Raw genomic sequence first — 21,234 nt, forward strand, 5'->3', positions numbered from 1 at the left:
GAACACTAGCCAATGGGCACACCGACGGGGATCGAATCTAAACCGACCGCACATCAGATGACCGCTTTACCACTGGGCACATTAAAGAAACAATATCAAAGTTGAAACTACAATATTTTGTAATTTTCACGTTGATTTCTACTAAATAACAATTTTATTTTGATAAATGCGACAGAAATGAGTCCTATTTTTATCCTCCCCCCCCCCCCCCCCCCCCCAAAAAAAAAAAAAAGAAAAGAAAAAAAAAGGATTTATTTTTGTTAAATAAATAAAAACTACCCCGCATTGTAGGCCTACAATTAATAATTAAATCATTGTTGAAACTGAATGTTTCTTGCTCAACATACACATTTTATTGTTGTACATCCGACACGTTCTTGCTTGTCCTAATATGTTGGTAAAAGCTCAATACATGCAGTGTCTTGGTGCAACCGTTTGAGGCTCGTCAGAACTTTGATGAATTTGGGTTTTAGAAATGCATCCTACTGATGTCGTTAAACATCCTACCTTCGTGATACAATAGTTCGAATGCTGATTTTAGAAATGCAGCCTACTGATGTGGGTAAACATCCTACCTTCGTGATACAATAGTTCGAATGCTGGTTTTAGAAATGCAGCCTACTGATGTGGGTAAACATCCTACCTTCGTAAAACAATAGTTCGAATGCTGGTTTTAGAAATACATCCTACTGATGTCGTTAAACATCCTACCTTCGTGACAAAATGGTTCGAATGCTGGTTTTAGAAATACATCCTACTGATGGTGGTAATTTAAACCCTACCTTCGTGACACAATAGTTCGAATGCTGGTTTTAGAAATACATCCTACTGATGGTGGTAAAAACCCTACCTTCGTGATACAATGGTTCGAATGCTGGTTTTAGAAATACATCCTACTGATGTGGATAAACATCCTACCTTCGTGATACAATGGTTCGAATGCTGGTTTTAGAAATACATCCTACTGATGGTGGTAAAAACCCTACCTTCGTGACACAATAGTTCGAATGCTGGTTTTAGAAATACATCCTACTGATGGTGGTAAAAACCCTACCTTCGTGATACAATGGTTCGAATGCTGGTTTTAGAAATACATCCTACTGATGGTGGTAAAAACCCTACCTTCGTGATACAATGGTTCGAATGCTGGTTTTAGAAATACATTCTACTGATGTCGTTAAACATCCTACCTTCGTGACAAAATGGTTCGAATGCTGGTTTTAGAAATACATCCTACTGATGGTGGTAAAAACCCTACCTTCGTGATACAATGGTTCGAATGCTGGTTTTAGAAATACATCCTACTGATGTGGGTAAAACCCCTACCTTCGTCATACAATGGTTCAAATGCTGGTTTTAGAAATACATCCTACTGATGGTGGTAAAAAACCCTACCTTCGTGATACAATAGTTCGAATGCTGTCAAAATCTTCTCGTTGTCGTCTTGATTTTCTGCTCTGGGATATAGGAGTCTTCACACCAAACATTCTACGTCTTCACACATCCCTGGTGACTTCAAGTGGTCTTCAGTAATTGGAATTGATGCAACTAATTGTTCTTGATCTTGGAAAAGAAAAACAAATCGAAATCTCGTTTAAAGGCACTAGATATTAGACAATGTAACACATTTTTGGCTGTATTATAATTTATATTTATGCACTTAGCTTACTTACTTTATTTACGTATTTTATTTACTACTATTACTATTATTTATTCATTTTATTTAGTTATGATGTCCCTTTGTATACTTTTATTGTCAAAATAACCCAGTAGCATAATGTTTTAAATTGTACATAATATTTTATATGTATGTACTTACTACATTTATTTGTTAAGGGGTTTTGATTTAGCTTTCACTCTGCTTGTATGTATGCTACTGTATTGAACAACTCATAATTATACTCCTCTACGTGGGCTGTGTGTTTGTATGTATGCTACTGTATTGAACAACTCATATAATTATACTCCTCTACATGGGCTGTGTGTTTGTATGTGAGGGACTGGAAAAAATAAAGTTAAATTAAAAAAAAAAAAAATTTTTAATTATTATTATGTTTAAATTATCAGTATATATAAAAAAATTTTTTTTTATTCCTTTGATTGCTATTTTTGGCCACAACCTTTCGAAATTTACTTTATATGTTCCCGGACTGCAACCATGGACTATTCAATATGAGACTGTCTCTCCGAGAAAGCTAACAGCGGTCGTGCAGACAATTTCACTCATAGAAGTGATTTAAAAGTGGGACGTTTTTTTGTGGATTTATGTTTTGTTTTGTTTTGTCTGTCTGTTTGCTTTGTTGTTATTGTTGTAATCATCCGGTATGTTGGATTCTTTAGATGCAGTTGTCTAGGTCACATAGACTATATTCACTCACCGTGAATGGCATAAGAATGGAACGCTTTCTTTATTCTGATCTCTGTAAAAATGTTGCATGGCGAAAGACTTGTTTTATTATATCAAGCCAGTCTCAAGACCGCGTACAATGATAGCGAAAACATATTAACGAGTTTATTAAATCATCAAGTTTATTTGTAATTCCCTATTTTACATCAGCAAACGATCGATATTTTTAGATGTCAAGGCGACACTATAGCTTTAAAGCAAAGATGTTTCTGTAACGTATGGCTAAAACATATTTAACACTGCCTAATAACTATTATAACTAGCTATCGACGAGAAGGTGAGAGTAGACGTGCTTTCTATGGCTTCGTGTATTAAACAAAAATATTCGCTGAGACCACATAAATGTACATGATATAGTACATGAGGTAAAAATACGATACAATGTTCATAACTTACTGGAAGATTATTATAAAATTACTGTATGTTACATGTATATATCTCTAAATTCACATATCACGTATTAATTTCAAACTTGGTCTTATAGTTATATTCGCAAAGTTGTATTAACAAATCCTTACTATTGGACAATACATTCATTTTAATTACACTAGAATTTGTAAAACAGTTGTTATAGGTATACTAATGTCATTTAATGTGCAACATTGAAACATGAAATGGAATTTGTCGTCAACACAACTAGCTTTGGTTACCAATATATATTACATAAGATTTCGTGTTTCATCTCTTAGTAGTTTCAGTTAGAAGTATGTGATTATATTACATAGTCTTAAAAAAAAAAAAAAAAAAAAAAAAAAAAATATATATATATATATATATATATATATATATATATATATATATATACTCTTCAAAAGAAGAAACGCAAAACCACATTGTAGTAACATTTGGAGAATTGATTTAATTATTGAATGGTGATTCCGATAATTACCAAATGTTGCAGGATTGTTCACAATTCACTCTAGTCCATTGTGAGTAAGTGATAGGACACACCACCAAGGTCAAGGTCATCTGGAGTCAATACCGTGTGTGGCCTCCGCGTGTGTTGACAACTGCCTGGCACCGCCTGCCCATTGAAGCAACCAGAGTACGGATGACGTCCCGGGGGATGGTTGCCCACTCGGCCTGCAAGGCTGCTGCCAGCTCGGGCAGGGTCTGGGGCTGTGGTTGTCGCTGTCGGAGGCGTCGGTCCAACTCGTCCCATAGATGCTCAATTGGGTTCAAATCCGGTGATATCGATGGCCAAGGAAGGACATTAATGTTGTTGTTCTGTAGGAAAGCCGTTGTGAGACGTGCTGTGTGAGGCCTGGCGTTGTCATGTTGGAACACTGCGTTGGCGTTGGCCATAACTGGAACGATGTGTGGCCGGAGGATCTGGTCAATGTAGCCCTGTGCATTCAGGTTGCCCTGCACGTGGACCAGGTCAGTTCTGCCAGTGTGTGAGATGGCTGCCCACACCATGACACTACCCCCGCCGAATCTGTCCACTTCCTGCACGCAGTTTGCCGCATAACGTTCACCACGACGCCTATACACGCGACATCTTCCATCATGACGTCGGAGCAGAAATCGGGACTCGTCACTGAACCACACCTGTCTCCATCGCAGTTGAGGCCATTGTCGATGAATCTGGCACCACTGCAGTCGGAGTCGACGGTGTTGTGGTGTTAAGATGACACCTCGAACTAGACGTCTGGCACGAATTCCTACCTCACGTAGGCGGTTCCGTACGGTCTGGTCGGATATCCTGCGCAAACCTGGTATTGCTGCGGCTGTGGAGGTGGCAGTAGTCAATCGTTCCCGAAGGTGGCGTACCCGGATATAGCGGTCCTGCCCGGGGGTAGTGACCCGTGGTCGACCGGATCTAGGGAGGTCACGTGTTGATCCATGTTGCTGGTAACGGTCCCACAGTCTGGAGATGGTGCTTGGGGACACATGGAATGCCCTGGCAACGGCCGTTCTGGATTCGCCTGCGTCTAGTCAGCCGATGGCATTGTTTCTCTGCGGTTCACTGAGACGTGGCATGTCCTGGATTGTCAACTGTCGGCCAGATACAGAGGCCAGGCAAGCGAACACCCTGCACTTTTATACTGTTGGTGTTCATGTTGCACGTGCAGACAACGCACGTGCAGTGGTGACATGGTTTGCACGTGGCTGCGTTTTTGCGAATATTCACATTTTGGAACTTTATTGTACAGTAGCTGCGTTTTATCGAATGTAACCGTGGGAATGTGTTTGGGACATGCAATGACCTTATATTCACAAAGCATGAACCGGTAGGAAACATAAAATCGGAGTTATAACCCATTTGTGTTTCTTTTTTTGAAGAGTATATATATATATATATATATATAATATTAAAATATGTCTCACACACATATTCAGCATGTGTAGGTGCCAATATTGAGACGAACACAATGGGATTTATTCAGCGCTCACCAGTATATTAGGTTAGTGTGCTATTGTTCACACGTTGTTGGGATCAATACAGCCTGTACCTAAATACGAAATATATTGTAGTACACAAGTTTACTTATCTCTAGATAGATTGTAACTAGCTACAGTTAGGTCATTGACTCCATAGTTCGCAATGTATGTGTTAAGCAGGCACCAAAGAGAATATCAAAAAGTGGCTTTTTAAGACAGATGGCTCCTTAATACAGGTCAGTTTGTATTATATATTAGATGATTTGGGAGAATAAAAAGTTGGTCTCTTTACACAGGTTTGACCCTATATATGTTTTTATTTTGCATTAAAATAATTTTGAGCTACTATTCAATTCACTTAATATATTCATAATGCATCGTAGCCTAAATGTGTTGCGCCATGTATTATTGTATTCCAATACTACAGACAGCAGGGCAACCCGAAACAATGAATTGGCAAAACTTTATACTTGAAGCAAGATAGTAAAAGGACACCCATTTCTGTTGACACCTACTGTAGCCAAATGTCTTGATTAAATATAAATGATTGTCTGTACTGGTGGATTCACCGAGCTAGATCCAGTCCCAGGACAATATAAAAAAACAGTGTGACATGTATGTCAGGATATTTAGAAAGTTTCAACAAAGAAGTGCGAAATATATTATGTTTAAGACACTCCCACACCCCCCCCCCCCCAAAAAAAACAACAAAAAAACCCACCCAAATTTTAATAACTAAATTATACGAATGGACCAGTCTTCTACACATTTGTCGGAGGATATGCCCGCGATAGACATGCTTGAACCTTCGGTGGATGCAAGTGCATGTCAAATAGTTGTTTGGCGGGCGGATGCGTTAAATTTTAATTAGTAGGTTTTTGCCTTACGTTATAATCGAGGAAAGAGGGATTATGTTATTTATTGCAGTTAAAATAGAGTCGTATCTTGGTATATCAGTTACAGTCTCAAAGGGACACACTGACCTACACAAAACAATCAAGAAAAAACAACATAAAAAGAATTACCAGGTCAGCTTTAGTATATGAACGTATTATAAATAAAAGACGTATTTGCACATGGCTTAATAATGTAGTCCGCCGTGTTCCGCGAGTGTGAGTTTATGTATGCATGAAAATAATAGGCATGACAATGTTTGGTATGTATGTTTGTGAGACGAATGTAACACAAACAGATAGCTGTTATTTATCAGTACATCTTTTAAAATATACTCACCTGTTAAACCCACGTCTTGCAATTGATAATACTGTACATCACCTTGATTTGTGTCTTAACGATTCTGTTCATCTTTATCGAGAAATTAGAATAAACAGAATTGCATATTCCATCACACTTCTAAAAGTGCCAGTTAATAAAGGTGTCACTTCTTTTTTAAAGTAAGCTTTCACTGACACAACAGATAATAACAAAGCTAATACTATCTCTTTTTAAATATCCTCTTTGTGGATTAAATTGGAAATTGCTTTTGCTTGTACCATCTTAACACCACACGAAGACTAAGATCGCTAGATTGGACGACATTCAGCGAGTTCTAGGAACGATACCACTGAACTTTATCAGGTGTCTGATTATGAGTGTCTCAATCGTCTACGGGTATAATGGAATTTCAACAACACAGGTAAGAAACATCCCGCGAATAATAGCGACCGTTATAACCAGCGTTGTGGAAATACACCTGTTGTTTGTTATGCCAGATTTATCTGTTAGCGGGTAAATTGACGATTTCTTTTTCACCCGGAACGTGCAGTGATAGCACTCATTGCCGAGATATCGACGGAGGTGCGAACTATTTTCATCTGGGTAATTCATTTGATACGACTTACACGGAGTGCGATATGAGATTTTAGGTGTAAACACACAACCTGTACAGAACAAAATCTCGTTTGCACATTGACTGAGCACGCACGTAGGAGATCGGAGAATCATACATCGGGACACGATCAAAACTTTCACAAGGTGTTAGAGTTTCACTAGGTATAAAAAAAAAAAAGTCTTTAAATTAACAATTAAAAAAAAGCAGCTTTTTTTTTTTTTTTTTTTTTTTTGTCGGCAGGAAAGCTAGATTGATTATGTTAATGTAACATAAATACATAATAATATAATTATGCCAATTAGCTAACCCACTTAACAATGTTTTGGATATAATTATGACAACATACTTGGTTATATGACCTTTTTATTTGGATAGTTCATATTTGGTAATTCTTCTTCGGAATATAATAGCATGACAATCACTAATTTGTTTAGTTTTGTGATCTGAAGGTTAATTTTTATATCAAATAATAGAATACTGGGAATTTGTTTTTAAAATAATTTTCAGTAAAGTTTTGCATGTTTCATTCACATTAGCTTACTGTAGGAAGAACACTTAAAATGAATATTAAATAAAGTAATATAAGAATACTGCTAAACACATGTATACATAGCCCTACTGTAAAACAAGAGGTTTTAGTTGCTACTTTTATTTTTGAATGACTGATACAGAAATAAAATTTTCCACTTTAAACATTTTAAGTTTCAGTCGAGAAAACGATTCACAATCATCTAAATATAAATTAACAAAATTACCCACCTTTCACTGATCTACAGCTGTTAACAATATCTGAGACGACCAGAGAAGTATACAGAATAAAAGTGATTCTTTTGTACATAAAACGTCATCTCCAGTACGTGTATGGATAGCAGTACACACATCAGAACCATTTTGTTACCACATAATACAATGCAGAGTCCCAGACAAAAACACGTAATATGACTGGTACCTGAAAATAACTCCAACATTATCCGCGGAACCAAGTGCTATAAAGGAATTAGTCAAGAGAAAAGGGAGTTGACTGTTATCGACTATTACTTGGTTCGTGTTTCTTCTAGAACAAACAAAAGTTTGGAACACTCTTAAAGAGAATCAGAAAAACAAACAAGAGTTAGAGAGTGGAGATAGTTGGTGTAGAGAAATAGAATTACGAATAAGTAGGATTACTGAATCGGAGGCACCAAGCGGCGGTTCAAATTGCAGATAGTGCGCCGTATGACGGCTATTAGAATATTTGTCAATAGATCATCGGATGTGTGCAAACAGATGGGTACACCAAATGATGTGTGTGTGTACACAAATGAGATATATTTGCTTATGTTAATGTGTATTCAACAATACATTATACACCATGGTCACTCGTGTCTATAATGTATTGAAAGGAAAGCACCATTTGTTTAACGACACCTCGGCACATTTTAAACTATTTGGTTTCTAACATTGCTTTTTTGACCTAGTACTGAACGGTATATATAGTGGTGTGGTCCACGATAGAGGTGCATGTGTACGCATATTTTTAATGGCATTACAGTAAAAAGAAACTCAACATTCGCTTCTAAATCTCCCTTTTGTAGAGTACGTAAAAACACAGCTTTACTTTAAATTGCAGAATTTTCGTGATAATAGTTAAATAAAATGAAAATTTAGTTTAAGGCAGATGCCTTTTTGTCTATTTTTGTTTAAGTTAGCCATAACAAAGGATCACCAAACTTCAGTGTATAGGACTTTGTATAATTTTATAAAACATTTGGTATCAAAATCCATCGGCATTCTTGATCAAAGTTCTAAATCTGAACGACAAAACCCCAATATGTGACCAGGGTTGTATCTCTGCACAATGCATAGTCCAGTGGCCTTTTGGCAAAATAGTGGTCGATTCCATTAATCTCTATCTAATGCCTCGTCTATAGGAGGACAGCCACTCCCGAGATCCTTTACTGGAGATTTAATCCTTGCACCGCCACAAAGAGGACTGCCACTCAGACTAGTTTAATAAATCAAAATTACCACTGGACAGCTCATCAGAATAAGTACTGCTGTGAAGTGTTTTTTATTTTTAAAGAGAGTATAGTAAATAGTCTAAATGTATCTATGGACATACAATGAGTTATACATTACTGCTGCAAGGATCCTAATACACTGGCATATATTTAATGTAGTGTTGGGAATCAGTCTGAATTTTATCACTGATCATTGGTTATAATCAGTTTACACCAACCAATCATCTTGTGATCACACAATCAGTTAGAATCATATAAAACACGAGGATTAAGTATCACGCACCCATTGTTGTGTTTACCCGACTCTACAAAGAACTATTTTCACCTTTAATAATGATTTGAAGTTATTTTTGCTTTTCTTTATGTACTCATGAAAAGAAACCCCAACCCAAACATATTTACATTAATTGCATCATATAAACTGGAGGAACAATTAGTTACGTTTTCCACATTGATTGTGGATGTTTATAATCGATCATCACCCAAGAGAGCCCAACCAATAATCTTTTGATTATAATCATCACCAAGTTAATTTATGATGGCATTTTGATTATAATCATCACCAAGTGAATTTATGATGGCATTTTGATTATAATCATCACCAAGTGAATTTATGATGGCATTTTGATTATAATCATCACCAAGTTAATTTATGATGGCATTTTGATTATAATCATCACCAAGTGAATTTATGATGACCTTTTGATTATAATCATCACCAAGTTAATTTATGATGACATTTTGATTATAATCATCACCAAGTGAATTTATGATGACCTTTTGATTATAATCATCACCAAGTTAATTTATGATGACCTTTTGATTATAATCATCACCAAGTGAATTTATGATGACATTTTGATTATAATCATTACCAAGTTAATTTATGATGACCTTTTGATTATAATCATCACCAAGTGAATTTATGATGACCTTTTGATTATAATCATCACCAAGTGAATTTATGATGACATTTTGATTATAATCATCACCAAGTTAATTTATGATGACCTTTTGATTATAATCATCACCAAGTTAATTTGACTTTATCAACAACTGACAGCCCATTATGAGCCTTTTTCTGTCACTCTTGTCAAGAAAATCTGCTTCTGATGTTAGTTTCATGATACTATATAGCATGGGACATAAAAATAATCAGAGAGGAAACCTACTGCAGCTACTCCATGGGCTACAGACAGGATATCACATACCATAGCCTTTGTTTCACCAGTTGTTGAGCATTGGCTGGAATGAAGAAATAGCCCAAATGGGCCACCAATAGGGATCACCTAAGTTTGGTTACCATGTACTGAGTATCTCAAATCTAACCACCAATAAGAAAATGTAATAAAAGAATATGAGTGAAATTAGTTTATTATCTAAGAAAATGGCATTCATATAATTAATACAGATCTTAAACAATGTTATTAAAATACATATTAAGTAAATAATATTTCAATCATCAGATGTATGTAGTAAAAAAAACCCCACCAAACAAACAATAATTGACCCTTTTAGTCCAAAAACAACTAGATATTTGAATGTTTATTATTCATTAGCAAACAGACTAAATGCTATTTGTATTAAAAGTACATAAAGCTATACAAGTATTTAATTAGGAGGGACTTTCATGCCTTAATAAAATTACATTTCAATGCTATGATGGAAAAAGCTACACAGCTGGGTTTTTTAATTTTAATTTTATTATTATTACAAATATAGTTTGGGTTTTTGGTTGTTATTTAAAGAAAACACAAAAAAATTGAATAATTATTACACAATTTTTATAGTTTTTGATGCAATATAACAAACATATATTCAGGATATTTTAAAGACTCATATTTATGTGAACTATAGATGAGGTGTATTCTAAACCACTCATTTGAGCCTTCAACATTATATCCACAAATATACATAACATATATGGTATCCAAAAATATAGTACAGAGATATGATACCCATTACAAAATAAAAGCTGAAATAATCTGTTAAAAAAGCTGAAGATTATACCATAGTTAAATATAGGTAATTTCAGATTAAAATCTGACAAAATACTTAAAATTTAATAGAAAAAAGATGAAATGGGATAAAGAGATGAAAAATAATATTTCTTATAATAGTATAAATCTATTACATGTACAAAGAAATGTATCGATGGTCATATTTATATTTTAAAACAAATTGACAGATTGAAAAAAAACTGAATTAAACCTCAGTTACCTCAAACAACCTGGAGAAGTGCTAAATATGTGCAAGCCTTTTGCTGAAAATTTCAACAAGTACAAAATTAATATTTATTATTTATTCATTTGACATTTATTTATTTACTTATTTATTTTCTGTACATGTAAAATGTATGTGGCATACCAAATTCAGTTTGGTAAACTATATGATGTTTACCAAAGTAAACTGTATTAGTGTATTAGTTAAGTTGAGTAAGTACCAGTCATTTATTACATACATTAATACATAACATATGGAACATATGTTATAGATTATACATGTACATCAACAAAACAAAGAAATGATTGTTTAAAATTTAAATAAAAATGCAAGGAAAAAAGTATATTGTAAATTGATTGCACTGTTATAACTAAAATACTGAAATAGCTCACAGTATATTGACATTTTTCTCAAACTAACCTTCTCTGAAACTGTTGATAATGAACAAAACAGCATTATACAATAATCCATAAAATGAATTATAGAACGAAACAGTTGTTATTTGGGAAATTAATAAATAGTTTTCTACGACAACCATCTATCAACACTTACGGTAACTAATCCAGTAGCAAAAATAAAAGATACAGGATGTTTTGCTTAATGGAAGACTAATTAATGATAACAGGACATTCAGTTATATTAGTGTCCATCTCTGATCAAGTTTATGTCCCCAGTGAAATAGTCATGAACTTTAGTGAAAAATTAACATCATTTCACAAGGAATATAAACCGTATATCAAAAAAGTAGAGAGTTTAGTATCTCTTTTTTCTTACTAAATGAGCCTTTCACACTACAAAGTCGTTCAGATATTACAACACTACACTACAAAAATAGTTAACTAGGTTTAACAATTTTACCTAGTGTCAATATTTATTCAAAATCATAAATATACATGTAACCGTTTGGACTAGAATTTTCACAATCAGTAGGTTATTAGTATCATTAATGATAATAATAAAAATACTGGCCTTTGGTATCACTGCAACAAATATGATATCACTCAACAGTTGTCCTAAATCTCATATGGGTATAACAGTAAAAATATGTCACTAACACTTCTACCATGATGAAACTCACATGTGATATAATGCTAGCCAAGACATCAGCACAAACACGTCTCAACAGGCAAAATCATGAGAAATTATTTTCCATTCACATCACTTCCAAATCAACATTCTAAGAAAAACGTATAATGTTATAATTATGAAAATGTGATGTAAACATCAAACAATTAATGTACAAAATGGTGAACACTTTTTACAAGACCTCCATATAATGAGTGGAGTGGTATTCCACATGACAATTGGTTATTTCTTACTGCCTTACTGACTGCATGCAGTCTACATCCAAACTTTCAAATATTACCATCAACCACTGTCAATGAGCACCACTCTGGTAAACTCTGAAAAAGTTAGGATAAATGATAACCATCTTATCAAACAAACTGTTATGCACCATAATTTAAAACATGGTCAACAAGATCAGCACACATGTAAACTGAATGCCTGTTATAAAAACTTCCACACCATGTCACAGTTGTAATCTATGTAAATGATGACAAATGCTCAATCATAACACATGAAGAAAGCTAATTTGCTAATTTGGTGGGCAACATCAGCACAAGTGTAAACTGAATTTCTGCTTTTATGCCATGTTAGACTCTAAACAAATGATGACAAATGTTCGATCGTAACAGATAAAGAAAGTCAATTTGTTTGGCAACATCAGCACAAATCTAAACTGCATTTCTGCTCAACAACAGCACAAGTCTAAAGTAAATTTCTGCAAAGTATGACGGCTCTTATAATAATCAAGTTGAATTCTACAAAAATGATGACCAATGATCCTTCATAACAGATGAAGAAAGCTAATTTGGTGGGCAACATCAGTATACAAATCTAAACTGAATTTCTGCTCAACATCAGCACAAGTGTAAACCAATTTCTACTAAGTATGATGGCTCTTATAATAATCATGTCGTAATCTACAAAAATTATGACAACTGCTCCCTCATAACAGATCAAGAAAGCTAATTTGAACCTCTCCTCAGAATGTGTTGAGTTGTAACGGATGAAGAGGGCCGACAATCAGAGCGTGCTGGAGTCGGTGGAGCGGAGGACCAGCTCTGTGCTGGAGGACGTGACGGCGCTGGCATAGCCGCTGTTGAGGTGAATGTTGATGTCCATCAGCTGAGTGTACAGCTGGCCCAACTCGAGGTCAACCCGTGTGAGAACAAATATTCCTGAAAACAGAAACCAGAAACCTTGTCAAGAACACTGGATAAGAAACACATATAATGATGGCTAGAAAAATTTCACTTTATTCACTTTTACCCTGAAAAAGTGCTTATGTTCACTTGAAGTTCAAGCACACTGTCCTGGGCATACACCTCAGCTTTGTGATCCGTATTCCCAGAACATTATGATTACTTGCCAAGTAGTGTCAGTGGCCGACAGTGAGGTCTGACACCTCATCTTATGGACTGTCTATGCAAGACAAGAAATTATTGGTTAGCTGTCAGTGGTTACTGAGATGAGAACTGTTTTAATTAGTGATTTTGAACTGTAATTTGGAAATAAATCATACATTACTACTTAACAATAAGCTAAAATATTGGTCAAATACCATCACTATAAAGGTAATTAAGATGGACATGCAGAATCAATTAGTACATAAGTCAATCATGTTTTGTTTCACAGGAACTAAATGATAACATTTTATTTTACACATACCTGTTTTCTTCTCTGCCATACCACTGCAGTGGATATTCAACAAGGCAGTGATGTCGTCTTCAGACGTCGTGCCAAATATGTCGTTGGGCCACAGAGATCTAGAATAACAATTTTAATTTAAAATTTTACTAGTCTATAGTATAAATGTAACAGATAAAAATCAACCTCCACTGAGGGGATTCGAACCACAGACTCTCAGTACGAGAGTCCAGTGCTCTACCGAGCTAATAGGGAAATTCCCACTAGCTACTGCCAGTAGCTAGCACTTTATACCAACACTACTACATAAATAAAAAATCTCCACTGAACTCTTTCAAATGCCAATACTGCCATGAAACAAATGATCATAACTGTAAATGTAACCAATTCAATATCAATCTATTTCATTACAGAGTCATAATTTGTCTTACCTTCAAAATAGGTCAACTAGATTTTCATGCTTATATCCAATTAAGGTTAATGCATACTATTTCAGGCACACAGAAGTCTGTTCAAGACAGAAGTCCATATTTAATTATCAGATGTTAGTGGATTGTAACTCAGGTAGTGGCTTTACACCTCCCAACTGAGTAATTAAATCACACTCGAAGTGGGATTCGGCATTGGAATACAAACACAGTTTCTACCAGTCTTAAGGCTGATGATTTAGCCATAAAGGTGACCCCATACGATACGACTGCCTCGTACAAAAACAGCTGATCGCATAGTAATCAATGAGATCATAATGTTTGTCTTCTCACAATCGGCTATTCTAGTAGGAAACACTTGTATCGTGTGACATCACCTTAAATCAAACAGACCAGCACACACAGCACATGTGTGGGTGTAGGTAATTTTGGGCATGCTTCCATCAGAGAACTGTTCAATCATGCCTGTTGTGGGCACAGCCACAGAATATGCGATATCCAATATATCTACCTGACAATAGAGCAGAACGTCCCCAGTCAGTAATGGACTCACCTGAATGAGCGCAGCAGCTGAATGGCCTTGAGGTACTGCTGACTCTGTAGGTACTCGGCCAGACTGAGGACGGCCTCGTGTTTGTTCATCACCTTACTGTCCATGCTGAACGGGGATGCCTGGCCATTCTCCAGCTCCACCATTGCGTTACTCAGCTCAGCCTTCACCGCCGACACTTGGAGAGACATATCTAACACCTGAAACACACAACATCAGTCAGTGGTAAATAAGAGACATATCTAACACCTGAAACACACAACATCAGTCATTGGTAAATACGAGACATATCTAACGCCTGAAACACACAACATCAGTCAGTAGTAAATAAGAGACATATCTAACACCTGAAACACACATCAGTCAGTGGTAAATACGAGACATATCTAACGCCTGAAACACACAACATCAGTCAGTAGTAAATAAGAGACATATCTAACACCTGAAACACACATCAGTCAGTGGTAAATAAGAGACATATCTAACACCTAAATAAGAGACATATCTAACACCTGAAACACACAACATCAGTCAGAGTTAAATACGAGACATATCTAACACCTGAAACACACAATATCAGTCAGAGTTAAATACGAGACATATCTAACACCTGAACCACACAACATCAGTCAGTGGTAAATACTCGTTTCCGTATAGTTGTAACAATAATATAAACCTGTAAGACACCCCAGCACAACAGAGAGATTGGCTATTGGGTGTCAAACACACAGGTGAGTACTACACCTGTACATGCCATTTGTCAAAAGGTTATGTTTAGTTAGGAGCAGACTTTGGTTGATCTAAATATGACTGAAATGCAAGTAAAGGCATATAGCTATACAGAATAAAGTACTTTTTGAGACAAATTAATTGTATATATTTTCAGATAAATTATTATTATTATATCTTTTATTAAACATTTAGTAAGTCAACTGTCTGTGTGACCATGACTTTATTAAAAAAACCCATTACTGATGAACATTAATCACTTCACTAATTATTTCAGAACAATGTATTTTCTGCTATTTTTTACAAGTTACTTGTTTTGTTTTCAGTGTAGTTTACCTGTGGAGATGACGTGACTGTGTGGAAAACCTCCAAAAGTTTCAAGTAACTTTCGAAGAGAAGAACAAGCTGAAATACCAGCTTGTAGAGTTTCCGACACAGGTCAACCTTCTGTTCTTCACCAGCCAGCAGCGTGGCACTGCCCCCGTCACTCAGCGACTGGTGTTTGATAGACGACTTCAACCGTTCCAAACTCTGTGGAAACACAAATTAATAATAATATAAAGATTTGTTTCTGGCACTCTACATTTAGGTCTTTCAGTTACAGTCTACACAGGTAATAACTATCCAATATAATGACGATATGGAAATATGATCACTACAATTTGCAAATGAAAAATACCTATTCAATCTAGTGTGACATTAGTAACTGTCGGCCTCTGCACAATTGTACAAACTATTACTTTACTCACATGTCTAGTTCTCCATGTGACTTTTTTTTACATAAACCAAAAATAATTTCCACAAATGTGTTAAATAATTTACCTATGTCTCATAATGAAAGAACCAAACACTCATAACTCTGCCAAAAAGAGATATAACTATTATCTAATCAATATGTAAAAATACCAAACTGATGCAATAAAAAAAACCTCATTCTAGATGCAGTCATAGTATGTGAAAAGACATACAGATGGAATAAAAGGTGATTTACAAAAATTATAGACTGCAGTTAATCCTAGAAATTTGTATTTTGTCAAAAATGCTGGGCAGGTTCAGTTATGTGATCCAACAAAGGTCAATTTCAACATATTATATTAAAAGTATTAGCATTGGCTCTGGCAATGAAATTCATGTAAAAAATTCAGGCCAAAATAATTTAAAAGCAAAAATTAAATGTATCATTTTATGGTATAATGAATGAATGTGTAACAATACCCCAGCACCAAAAAATACAGATTGGTTATTGGGTGCGATGATTACCTCTTCAGCTTGGTCCTTCCTCATGCAGTAGGTTTCAAAACATTCCTGAATCTCCAGAACACAGAAGCGGTGACGTTCTAGAACTCTGGTGCCATGTAACTATAGAAAAATTAAAAACATGAATACCGACAGATTAAAACTATATTCAGAGATTAATTGCTCTCCTAACTTATATTATGTGGCTCCATTTAAGATATTACCAGATTTCTCATGTATATTTAGCATTGATATTTAATCTTTGGGGAATTAAAAAACAATTCACATAGTATTGCCAAGGGGAGCTAAATATCATCACTTTCCTTGAACCAGTCTCAAAGAGGGTTTTTAGTTTGACGACACCACTAGAGCACATGATTTATTAATCATCAGCTACTGGATGTCAAACATTTGGTAATTTTCACATATAATCTTAGAGAGGAAACCTGCTACATTTTACCATTAGTAGCAAGGGATCTTTTATATACACCATCCCACAAACAGGATAACACATACCACAGCCTTTGATATACCAATTGAGGTACACTGGCTGGGACGAGAATTAGCCTAATGTGCCACCGACGGGGATCGACCCTAGACCAACCGCACATCAGGCACATGCTTTACCACTGAGCTACGTCCCGCCCCAGTGTCCAAGAAGTGACGGGGAACCCAATTCTTAGCTCTCCTCCAACTGCAAAGTCTGCAGTCAGTTATGTGGAGACAACTGCCATGCATACAATGTATTTTGATGACTATCATTTGTGTGACAGTTCATGTAAATACAAGTAAAACCCCCACATAATTATACAATAAACAAACGCTGAGATAAAACTCATCACATATGAAAAAAGCATCACACATCATATTACAAACTCTTAGTAATATTTAAGAATATGTTTTACCGTTTCTATTTCAATGAAGATAAATGGACATTCCATCTGCATGTACAGAAGATCCAAGACCTGCAGTGATCTTTGTTAAAGAAAACACAAATATAGTGCATAATATTTATGTATTAATTGAACAGTTAAAAAAGGTATTTGAGACAGTGAAATGAAAGATACTGTTTTATAACACAGTAGCATATTTTAAACTATGGTTACACATTTCATGGTTATTATACCTAAAAGCTAATTTGTTTTATTTAACAACACCACTAAAGGACACTGATTTATAAACAAATGGATGTTAAACATTTGTTCATTCTAACATACAGTCTTCAGACATACAGGTAGAAGCCTCCCAGAATACCAGGATATTTCCAAAATTATTTCAGGACATTTTGAGATTTTTCATATAGATGAACATCCACAGGTGCAACTATGACCCACATGTGCACTGATCTAGGACCTATAGTAGAAAAAGTAACATAGAACTGATAGCAAACATTCACACCAATGGAAAAGTAACATAGAACTGATAGCAAACATTCACACCAATGGAAAGGTAACATAGAACTGATAGCAAACATTCACACCAATGGAAATGTAACATAAATATTGCCATTAAACTTTGTTGTGATGAGACAGAAAGATTTGAAGAAATCAATGACCATTGTGATGTACAGACTGTAATGTCATCTCACTTTCAAAATGGTCATTCTTACTGTAATTAAATTAAAACAGAAAGGATATGAATCTGAGATGCCACAGACTTCAGCCCTTCTGTCTTTGAGATGTAATAACATGATTCCTTGGTCATAGTCATCAGCCGCCTTCGAACCTCCTATTAAAAAAACCCAAACAGACAAAATGACAACTCCAAAATAAAAGATGTGTTATAATAGATAAAAATGGCAGAAAAAAAAAAATCTAGTGGTCCAATATAATGGTTGTATTTTCCACAAATCATCATAAACATTCTAATATATTACACTTACCCTGAAAAGATGAGGGAATATCTGAAATATAAATACTTACCATGAAGAGGCGAGGGAATATCTGGAATGAGACCACTCACCCTGAAGAGGCGAGAGAATATCTGCAATACGACTACTTACCCTGAAGAGGCAAGGGAATATCTGGAATACGACCACTTACCCTGAACAGACGAGGGAATATCTGGAATGAGACCACTTACCCTGAAGAGGCGAGAGAATATCTGCAATACGACTACTTACCCTGAAGAGGCAAGGGAATATCTGGAATACGACCACTTACCCTGAACAGACGAGGGAATATCTGGAATGAGACCACTTACCCTGAAGAGGCGAGAGAATATCTGCAATACGACTACTTACCCTGAAGAGGCAAGGGAATATCTGGAATACGACCACTTACCCTGAACAGATGAGGGAATGTCTGGAATACGACCGCTTACCCTGAACAGACGAGGGAATATCTGGAATACGACCACTTACCCTGAACAGATGAGGGAATGTCTGGAATACGACCGCTTACCCTGAACAGACGAGGGAATATCTGGAATGAGACCACTTACCCTGAAGAGGCAAGGGAACATCTGGAATGAGACCACTTACCCTGACGAGGCGAGGGAATATCTGGAATACGACCACTTACCCTGAACAGACGAGGGAATATCTGGAATACGACCACTTACCCTGAAGAGGCGGGGGAATATCTGGAATGAGACCACTTACCCTGAAGAGGCGAGGGAATATCTGGAATACGACCACTTACCCTGAACAGACGAGGGAATATCTGGAATGAGACCACTTACCCTGAAGAGGCGAGGGAATATCTGGAATACGACCACTTACCCTGAACAGACGAGGGAATATCTGGAATGAGACCACTTACCCTGAAGAGGCGAGGGAATATCTGGAATGAGACCACTTACCCTAAAGAGGCGAGAGAATATCTGGAATACGACCACTTACCCTGAAGAGGCAAGAGAATATCTGGAATGAGACCACTTACCCTGAAGAGGTGAGGGAATATCTGGAATACGACCACTTACCCTGAACAGACGAGGGAATATCTGGAATACGACCACTTACCCTGAAGAGGCGAGGGAATATCTGGAATACGACCACTTACCCTGAACAGACGAGGGAATATCTGGAATGAGACCACTTACCCTGAAGAGGCGAGAGAATATCTGGAATACGACCACTTACCCTGAAGAGGCGAGGGAATATCTGGAATGAGACCACTTACCCTGAAGAAGCGAGGGAATATCTGGAATGAGACCACTTACCCTGAAGAGGCGAGATAATATCTGGAATACGACCACTTACCCTGAAGAGGCGAGAGAATATCTGGAATACGACCACTTACCCTGAAGAGGCGAGGGAACATCTGGAATGAGACCACTTACCCTGAAGAGGTGAGGGAATATCTGGAATACGACCACTTACCCTGAACAGACGAGGGAACATCTGGAATACGACCACTTACCCTGAAGAGGCGAGGGAATATCTGGAATACAACCACTTACCCTCAACAGACAAGGGAATATCTGGAATACGACCACTTACCCTGAAGAGGCGAGGGAATATCTGGAATGAGACCACTTACCCTGAAGAGGCGAGGGAATATCTGGAATACCACCACTTACCCTGAAGAGGCGAGGGAATATCTGGAATACGACCACTTACCCTGAACAGACGAGGGAATATCTGGAATACGACCACTTACCCTGAACAGACGAGGGAATATCTGGAATACGACCACTTACCCTGAACAGACGAGGGAATATCTGGAAGGTGCTGAGAGAGTGGGACAGCGACACCTCAGTGAGGACCTTGGTCACGTGACTCTTCCAGATCTCCTCCACCTCGTCGCTCTGCAGACTCAGACACAGATTGTGCAGGTGGGAGAAACTTGGAGACGCCGTCGCCGAACTCAGGTCAACAAGGTCAGTCTCGCTCGGGTTGCTGCACAAGCTACGACTGTCATAAAAACAAAACAATCATTTTATACAAACATGTGGACATGTTCAAGTGCTGAATCATATATCACAGTATAAACTGACGAGTATTAGACCTGAATATGTTAATACACATTTTAAAACATATTTACGTGGAAGCTGTGAGCTGGCTGGATTGCCTGCGTTCGAGTGTGGCGTGCTGGACGACTATTGACCCAGCCACTGGAAGATCTTGAGGGACACCATCATCCTCAGCTGCAGAACTCTCGGACTGAAATATACAGATTTCTAGTTGGACGGATAATTTACTACCACATATAATCACTTACAAATATTGTTAATTGAAGTAGTATAAAGGAAAGGAAAGGAAATGTTTTATTTAACAACACACTCAACACATTTTGTTTACGATTATATGGCGTCAGACATATGGTTAAGGACCACACAGATATTGAGAGGAAACCTGCTGTCGCCACTTCATGGGCTACTCTTTTCGATTAGCAGCAAGGGATCTTTTATATGCACCATCCCACAGACAGGATAGTACATACCACAGCCTTTGTCACACCAGTTGTGGTGCACTAGCTGGAATGAGAAATAGCTCAATGGTTCCACCGACGGGGATCGATCCTGGACCGACCATGCATCAAGCGAACACTTTACCACTGGACTACGTCCCGCCCTTGAAGTAGTATAGTGCCGTAGCTAATGACTGACTGTACAACATGAAAATGAATGGAAAACTAAAATGTGATCATTACTCAGAATCTTAATGGGGGAGGGGGGTGAAATCATATTTTTATTACTTATCAATTATTATCCCCAATTATTTGTGAAATATTCCAAAAACAATGTCTATTCCCCGACTGTTACCAGGCAAATGACACACACAAACACAC

The 21,234-nt window shown here is 36.7% G+C and overlaps 1 protein-coding gene across 6 annotated transcripts in view; it reads right to left on the minus strand.

Annotated features, from left to right (window-relative positions):
• Positions 1 to 9,979: 9,979 nt before the first annotated feature.
• LOC121374043 (protein furry-like) overlaps positions 9,980 to 21,234 on the minus strand; it is an 80,146-nt gene continuing 68,891 nt past the window's right edge. For all 6 annotated transcript variants that reach the window (XM_041500923.1, XM_041500927.1, XM_041500924.1 and 3 more), the window contains 9 exons: positions 20,488 to 20,606; positions 20,144 to 20,357; positions 18,139 to 18,229; positions 17,407 to 17,471; positions 16,526 to 16,624; positions 15,602 to 15,796; positions 14,540 to 14,736; positions 13,580 to 13,677; positions 9,980 to 13,089 (listed from right to left, as the gene is read on the minus strand). In XM_041500923.1, the coding sequence (XP_041356857.1) occupies positions 12,935 to 13,089; positions 13,580 to 13,677; positions 14,540 to 14,736; positions 15,602 to 15,796; positions 16,526 to 16,624; positions 17,407 to 17,471; positions 18,139 to 18,229; positions 20,144 to 20,357; positions 20,488 to 20,606 (1,233 nt within the window). In that variant the 3' untranslated portion in view covers positions 9,980 to 12,934. The remainder of the gene's footprint in view (positions 13,090 to 13,579; positions 13,678 to 14,539; positions 14,737 to 15,601; positions 15,797 to 16,525; positions 16,625 to 17,406; positions 17,472 to 18,138; positions 18,230 to 20,143; positions 20,358 to 20,487; positions 20,607 to 21,234) is intronic.

This window comes from Gigantopelta aegis, chromosome 6 (genome assembly GCF_016097555.1).
Source record: "Gigantopelta aegis isolate Gae_Host chromosome 6, Gae_host_genome, whole genome shotgun sequence".
In the NCBI taxonomy this organism is placed as follows: Eukaryota; Metazoa; Mollusca; class Gastropoda; order Neomphalida; family Peltospiridae; genus Gigantopelta; species Gigantopelta aegis.